Below are 8131 nucleotides of genomic sequence, written 5' to 3' on the forward strand. Positions count from 1 at the left end.
GAGCCCAAAAAAGAGCAGGAGAATAACCGTTTTCCCCTTTGATGGCTGTATTTGCTTGGCGTGAGAGGAGGGAGATGCCGTGACTCCCTTCCCGCCCTTCCTGGGCTATACACATACCGCTCCAGATGCTGTCCGGCTTTTTGGGGACTGTCCCGCTTTGCCGTCGTAGCCTCTCGCACACCGGACTTCGCGCCGCCACGATGGTGAGTAGTGATCTTGAGGATGCTGAGCTTTGCCAGCATCCCAAACCCTGCTGAGCCCTGGGATTTTCTTCCCTTTTTCCCTGGGATTTTGTGTGGGGGGGGGAAAAACCGGCAAGATTTTACTTTGCCAGCAATCCGGGTTCAGCCCAGGCAAAGTTTCCTGCAGGGAAGGTCGGGGGTGCGGGATGACCTTGAATCCCGAGGCTGAGCTAGCCGATGGTTTGCCGATGGGATGCCGCTTAACACGGTACCCTCTCCCCGAGCTGACAGCGACGGGAAAACAGCCGGGATGAACTTAGGCTCCGCTCTGGCATCTGCGGCACCCACGGACACAAGCGTGTCTGGTAAAAACGAGGCTCCGCTGTCGACCCGCCGGGTTTTTAAGCAGCTCAACTTTCTTTTCCAGGCTTGAAGTCGCAATTTCTCCGCTGCAGTACCAATAATAAGGCTGAGACGCCCTTAGGGCTCTGGCACCTCCAGTGCCCTCGCTCCCAGGCGCGGAGGCAGCTCTTCGTGGGAAAGACTCGAGCTCCGTGACCACGTCCTCGCTCACAAACCGGGCTTAATGGTACGTGTTTTGGCAGCGAAGCTCTTGGGGTACAGCCGGGGCGATCTGCAGCGCGTGTAATGCCTTTCCGATGTCCAGGCTGGAGGATCCAGGAGTGGTTGGGTCCACGTTGCTGCTCTTCTCAACAAGTCTAAAGCACCATGGAGTGACCAGTGCTGCCTGGGGCTAATTCTCCTCTTCCAATTTCTATCCCAAAGCTTTTTCCTTTCCATGGATGCAGCAGAAGTGGTCCTTAAAAGCTGACTTACTGCTCCTGCTCCACCTGAAGCCGTAAACCCTCTCCGGGGACGAGCAAGTGCCGCCGTCCCTCTGCCCTTTCCGCTTCGACGGCTCGTGGCGAGGCGCCCGGCACGGCGGTGAGCGGATGCGCTTGTGGGGAGCAGCCAGCACGAGAACGGCGAGTCCTGCGGCTCCGACGAAGCTTTTGGGCCATTTGCAACAGCTCGACGGCAGCTCCTGGAGGCAAAAAGCACCTGGAGATGTTGCTGGGCTGGTTCGTGCGTGGACGCGGGGCTGCTCCACGAAACGGCTGCGATTTTTTTTTTTTCCCCCAAAACTGATGCAGAAAAGCGTCTCCTTCCCCACGGGATCGGGGCGGCCTCGGCGCTAGGTCTCAGCCCATCCCCACGGCGTCACGAAAACACCTCTGGGGCTCCGCGCTTGGGGTGAGGATCCCCCCAAACCCTGCCCTGATCCCAGAAATCAAGGACACCCCAAACACAGCCAGCTCGGGACCATCCAGCCAGTTTTATTTCGGGCGCTGCCTTTGCCACCGGCTCAGCCGCCGCGGCTCTTGGAGGTGCGGAGCCGGCGGCGAGCCGAGCGGCCGGAGCGCTTTCCGAGCAGACACCAAACGCAGCAGCCGCTCGCTGCAGTCCCAAACCCCTAAAAAAAAACCTCCGGAGCCCCGGACGGAGGCAACGTAATGAAAAACCAAAATTGCTTTGCGTGGTGTGAGCCAGCCAGGGCTCTGGAGCGGGGAGTCGCCGAGCTTCCCGGGCGCGGCGGGATGGGAATAACCATCGCCTGGCTCAGTCTCCTTGCCATATCACGCGAAACCGCGCTGGGGCATGGCGTCTCTAGCAAAATAGAAACCTCCGCAACTCATTTTGCTCCCTCATTTTTTTTTTTTTATGTGTATGTATATATATATATAATATATATATATAACCTTGTGATATTGGTAGTTAAGTCACCGGTGTAACGATGCTGGATACAAACAGCTCTAAGATCAAGAGTAAAAATGACACAGTCCCGATTGTCTCCTCTTAGTCCCTTTGCCGCAGGCTCTGAAGCGGTGACCGGCTCCGGCACGCGCCTCGTTGCCCGGCCTCAGCTACTGCGGCATCCCGGCTGCCTCCCTTCTCCATAGGGAACGAGGCCGATCCGGAGCGGGATGGAAGGGCTACAGCTTGGCGTGGTGGTGAAAGGCCGGCGTGTGCGGGGAGGCGTAGGTGGGTTGGCTATGCCACGTCGCCGCCGCCGGGTAGAGCCGGTGCCGCAGCGAGCTCTCGTAGGAGGCCGGGTAGTGCCCGGGGCCGGTCGCCAGCGGCCGGCACAGATCGGAGGGCTGCGTGGAGGCGGCTACCAAAGGGCTAGGGAAAGCGGGGATGACGAAGGGGTTGACGGAGAGGGACGGTGCCACCGGTACCCCCTGGGTTTTGAGGTGCTCCAGCGGGTCGCCGAAGCTCACCGGAAAATGCAGCATCGCTCCCTTATAAACGTCCGGGGCTTGCGGCAGCGGCGCGGCGTAGCCAGGGCTGGCTACCACCGCCTTGGGTTTGGCCAACCCTTGCTGGCCCCTGGGCGAGCCGGCGCCCGTGTCCCTGCCGTCGGCCTCCTTGATGAAGGGGGAGATGGCTCGTAACTTGGCGCTGGGGCCGAAAGCCGTCTCCTCCTCCCGGCCGCGCTTGCCCCTGGGCGCGGCGGGGGCGAAGCCGGCCCCGGGGGGCACCCAGCAGGCTTTGACGGCGGCGCAGGCGGCCGCTCGCCGGCTCTCCCCGTTCCACGGCTGGCCCGCTTTGTTCCGCAGGTCTTGGGGCTGCTCCGGCTCTTCGGGTTGCGACGGGAAGGCGGAAGACGGCTCCAAAAAATCCTTCAAGCTGGAGAAATAGCCCCAGAGGGGATGGCAGCTGACGGGCTTCAGCACCTCGTTGCGGTAGGCGTGGAAGCAGCCGGTGAAGACGGCGGCGCCGGACACCCGTCCTCGGCCCGCGGGCAGGGCTGGCTGTCTCTCCCGCCGGGGGATGCGCTGGGGATGGATCCCACCTCGCTCCCCATGCCCGGAGCTGTATCCTGATGAGCTCCCGCCGGCTCCGGGCTCCTCTGCTCGCGGAGATGGGGGCCGGTGGTCGGCCGGGGGGGCTCGGGGCTGGGGCCGGCGTCGCTCGCCACCCGCCGGCCCTCGGGGCAGTGGCGTTTGTGGCAGTGCAAGGACTCCGCCTTGCTCACCTGGGCCAGCAGCTTCTTCTTGGCCAACGGAGACATGATGGGGTGGTTGCCTTTGGAGTAGAAGCTGGAGAAAAGGCGCTTGTAGGTTTCCGTGTGGGTCCTGCAGGGGCCGGGACACCCCCCGAGGGGCTGGGGCTCGGGACCGCCGGGCTGGAGCATCCCTCCGCCGCCCGGCCCCGCTCCGGGGCGTCCCTCGCCTCCTCTGTGCCGGCTGCCGCCTCCGGCTTTGCCTTGTCCGCAGGCATCTGCAAGCAAAGGGCATTCGGGGTGTGGGTGCCGGGGCTCTGCCGCAATCCCTGTGCCGGGGTCCCGGCTCCCCCCGGCCCGCTCCCCATCTTTGCCTGCCCTCAATCCCTCCGCTCTCCTCTTTATTTTTTTCTCCTAGCCAGCTGCATCCCTCCTGGCTCTTCCCCGGCCACCCCAACGGCTTCTCCCCGGCGAGGGACGGACACGGAGGCTGGCGCGGCGTTCCGAGGCTGCTCCCAAACCGGAGCCGCATCAGCCGGGCTCTCGGGAGGGGTGGGGGGACCACGCACCTGCTCCCGGCCCTTCTCCTTCTTGGCCCTCTTGCTCTTCTCCCCCGTCTCGGTGCCCTTGGAGACCTTGTACTGCTTGCGGGGCTTGCTGGGCGGCAGAGGCTTGTCGTCCTCCCCCTTGAGATGCCGCACGTACGGGAGGACCAGCCTGCGGGGAGGGGGGGGACAGTGAGAACCGGCGCCGGGAAGGGAAACCGAGGCACGGAGCGGGACCCCCTCGCCTCGTCCCCTACCTCTCGTAGTGGCGCCGGGTGCAGGTGGCCGCGCTGGTGCTGCCGGGGCTGCCCCCCAGCTCGTCGTAGACGTTTTTCCAGAGCCGTCGTCCCGTCACCTGCGGTGGGAGGGATGAGTTAGCCCCCGGCACCCAGGGGCCATCCCGGCACCCAGGCGCCATCCCGGCACCCAGGGGCCATCGCTTACCAGCTCGTAGGCTCCCAGTTTCTCCACGGCTTTGTAGATCTTCCAGAGGTTAACTGGAAATAAAGAGGAGATGCCGAGGGTCAGGGGGATGCGGTGTTGGCCGCCGCCGCCGGCAACTCCTCCCGGCCCCGGTGGGAGACGTACTCTGCTTGAAGCCGAGGTGGGGGATCCTCTCGATGGGCGTGTGTCGGTCCTTCATGAACTTGTAGAGGCTGACGAGGAAGGCTTCCTCCTCCTCTTTCTCACCACCGGTTGTTGCTTCTTCCACCGGCTTCTCCCGCTCGGAGCCATCCTCCGGGACCGGAGCCTCCTGCGGGACACGGGGGTGGGGTGGGGGGGGCGGTGAGAAGGAGCCTAAGGGGAAACTGAGGCAGAGCAGAAGCACCCAACACCCCCCCCCCCCCCTTCACTGGCCCCGGGGACGCTTTGCAACGCGAAGGCATTTAACGAGCTCTGGGTTCGTTAGCCGGCAGCCTGGGCCGCCGGCCAAGTTGGTCAAAGCGCTGGAACCGTGCGAGAACACGAGGAACGGCTTCCAGGAAAACAGACGGGCAGAAATTCATCCTCCACCCCCCGCCGCCGCCACCGCCGCCTTTCTCAGCTAAAAATGTTTCTCGTTTGTTTGTTCTACATTTTCCGGAGTTATAAAACTTGTTGCTATTTTTGGGCAAAGCAGCTGCTCGGCTCCCAAGTACTTTATATATTTTTTTTTTTTTTTTTTTTAATAATTCTTCTTCTTCTTTCTATTCTTTTAACCGCTTGTGACAGACGCGGTATTTTAACGGCTGAACTATTTCGAGGCTTGCTTTTTTTTTTTTTTTTAAAAATAAAAAGCCGCTGGAGGGAAGGAGGGGGTCCGGCGCGGCAAAACCTAACCCCCATTTCCGTCAGGATTAAAAAAAAATAATAATTAGAAAAATTAGAAGCCGCGTGGGTGGGTGGGGTGGGGTGGGGCCTTATTTTTCTCCCCCAAAATGCCCTGTTTTGGGTAAGTTCCCCCCCCCCCCGCCAATGCTGGGAAATTCACCCTCCTCTTCCTCATCCTCGCTCTCAGTGGCAAAAGCGAGACTCGCCCTGCGAGCACCTCCTCTGTGTGTGTGTCCCCCAAAATATGGGGGGGGTCAGCACCCTCCTCACCCCCCCCCCCCCCCCAAAAAAGCTGGGGTGCAAGCACTCACCGCCGGTTTGGCGGCGGTGGGCTCTTGGACGTCTCGTCGCTGCGCTTGGTTGTCCTCCATGGAGGGGGGGAAAGAGTTGTCGTCGGCTTGGATTTTAGGAGGGGTCCTGCAAGGTAATAAAAAAAAGGGGGGGGGGTGAGACACCCCCAAATTATTGCTTCCCCCCCAAAAAAAGAAGAAATTAAGGGTAAATTGGGATGATTTGGGCCACGGCGTCGCCCGCCAGGCACCGAAATCGGCCGGCCGGCCGATTTCGGTGCCTGGCGGGCGACGCCGTGGCCTAAGGCTGCTCCCTGGGTGCCCCCCCCCCCAAAAAAATTTAGGGGTCGGTACCCCCTTATCACCCCAAATCCCCCCCCCCCCCGCCCCACTTTTAGGGGCAAAACCCTGGAAAAATGGGGGGGGCGGGGGGGGCAGTGCCAACCTGGGGAAACTGAGGAACGGGGTGTGGGTGGGGGGGACCCCCACTCCCACGCGAGACCCTCTCTCCGGTGTCCCTGTCCCCCCCCCCCGCACCCCACGCCGATCCCGGTCCCGCTCACCCGCCGCTGCCGCGCCATGTGACTGCCCGCCGCGCCCGCGGGGCGGTGCCGCCACGCCCCTTCCTCCGTCTATTGGGTGGCGCGGCCACGCCCCCTCCGCCTATTGGGCAGCCGAGCTGCTCGTTTCCCCCCCCTCCCGCGGCGAAGGGCACGCTGGGAGTTGTAGTCCTCCAGCGGGCGCGCTGCCACTGTGTGTGTGTGTGTGTGCGCTCGTGCAGGCGTGTGCACACGCGTGTGCAAGGGCGCGTGGGTGGAGGCGCGCCCACGCGTGGACGCTCCTGTGCGTGCGTGTCCATGAGCTTGGCGCTTGGGGCATGTGTGTGCACGGCATGCGTGTGCAGTGGTGTGCACACGTATGCAGGCATGTGCGTGGGGTTGCACGTGTGTGTGCACGCGTGTGTACGTGTCTGTTCACACGTGGGCATGTAGCTCTACACGTGTGTATGTGGGTTCATGTATCTCGGGGAAGGTGGGTGTGTGTGGGGGGGTGCGGAGTGGGTAAATGCGTGTGCCAGGGTGGGCACGCGTGCCCCAGGCGTGTTCATGGGGGCATACAAGTGCCAACGTGCGTGTGCATGTGAGTACAGGCGAGCACACATGAGTACAGGCGTATGAATGCGGGAGCGGGTGACTACATACATGTAGGCGCCCTCACGTGGAGGTGGGCACACGCGTGTGCACGCACGCACACAGCTACAGGTGAGCACACGCGTGTGGGTACACGCCTCTGCATAGGGGTGCGCACATGTGGGTGCTGGTGGGCACACGCGTGTGCCTGCGTGTGCGCGCACGCAGGCACACGCGTGTGCAGCAGGTACGTGTCAAGTACACGCGTGTCCGTGCGTGCGCCAAGCCCCGCGTGCCCCGGCTGTGATTTCACCGGCTCAGATTTGCTTCTCGGCACTGCGAGCGCGGCGAAGCCGCTGACGTGATTTCCTCCCTTTCTGGTATCGCTACGAAAACGCAGGAAACCGGGGTGGGGGGGGGGGGGACGACGACGGGGGACAGGGGACGGGGGCTTTTGGGGTGAAAAGTGGCCGATTTGGGGCAAAACAACCCAAGCTGGCGCGGACGAGCTGCGTTGCATCAAACCAGGCGGCGGGGCGAGCTTCATGCCGGTAACGCTGGGGGGGGGGGGGGGGGGGGGCTGAAGGTGACGGCCCGGCTGTAATTACGCATTTAACGCGATAATAATTAACGGCGCTTTGGCGGCGGGGGCGGCACTTTCCCGGCGCTGTCGAGAAACCGCAGCGTCGCTCCGCGAAAGCTGGGCCGGAGCGGGGCTGAGACCGGCCCAACTCATCCCACGTACCGCGCCACCGCGCTCCTCACCACCTGCAAACCCCTCGGGTTCCCCCTTGGGGGCTCGTTCATCCTTACCGAAATCACCCCGTTTATAACCCAAATTTCGACCGTTTAGGCCTAAATTCTCGGTGAGTGGCGTCCCGGTGTTGCCGGCCGGCCCCGAGCGTGGCGGACGTCGGAGCGAAGGGCCGAGCGTCACGGCTAGGAATAGCGCGGGAGCGGTGCCAAGCCATTACGGCGGGTGAGTAATGGGTTGAAGTCATCCCTTCCCCGGCCCGCGCCGCCGCCGGGAGTGAAAATAACCCCCTTACATCACCCAACGCCGGGTGATGGCACCCACCGGGGGCCGGGGCCGTGGGAGAAGGCTGGAGAAGGGGTTTGGGGCAAGCGGGGATGATCATGGGTGAGGTGGGTCCCCGTGGGGTTGGGGTGGGTCCCCCCTTTTTTCCGTAGTTTTGGGATTCCCACCCGCCGGGATGGTTTCCCGGCCTTGCCGCCGTGGCGTGCGCCGAGTTCAGCCGGTCTCAGCTCGGCGGCGGGATGGGGGTGAGGCAGGGTGGTGAGGCGGGGTGGCACGTGGCTCGTGATGGGACACCCACACCCCCACACCCCGTGTCCCCCCCCCCCCCCAAACCCCCGGTCCTGGGACCCCCGGTACTCACCGGCTCAGGAGGCGAAGGCCGGACGGCTCATCGGCACGGCCGGAGGAAGAGCTCTGTGGTTTGCTGGTGTTACGGTACTGGGGATGACGGGCTGGGGGATGAGTCATCCCCCACTCAGGGAAGTGGCGTGTGCGTGTGCGTGTGTGTGAGTGTGTGTTTGCGTGTGCCATTGACTCTTTCGTTACCGGAACGGCCGGGCTTTTTGGGGTTCTCACCCAAGGGGCAGCCCGGCACCACGCTGAATGACTGTGCCGGACTTTCCAGCT

At 63.2% G+C, this 8131-nt stretch overlaps 1 protein-coding gene across 1 annotated transcript; it reads right to left on the minus strand.

The window, feature by feature from the left end:
* Positions 1–1499: 1499 nt before the first annotated feature.
* On the minus strand, positions 1500–5455 carry ARID5A (AT-rich interaction domain 5A). Its single transcript, XM_050910241.1, is given in 8 exon segments — positions 1500–2958; positions 2961–3347; positions 3350–3467; positions 3759–3906; positions 3992–4089; positions 4179–4231; positions 4323–4488; positions 5357–5455. Coding segments are annotated over 8 exon segments (1812 nt in total). The 5' UTR covers positions 5417–5455; the 3' UTR covers positions 1500–2176.
* Positions 5456–8131: the final 2676 nt, after the last annotated feature.

Source organism: Gymnogyps californianus, chromosome 23 (assembly GCF_018139145.2).
Source record: "Gymnogyps californianus isolate 813 chromosome 23, ASM1813914v2, whole genome shotgun sequence".
Taxonomy (NCBI): Eukaryota; Metazoa; Chordata; class Aves; order Accipitriformes; family Cathartidae; genus Gymnogyps; species Gymnogyps californianus.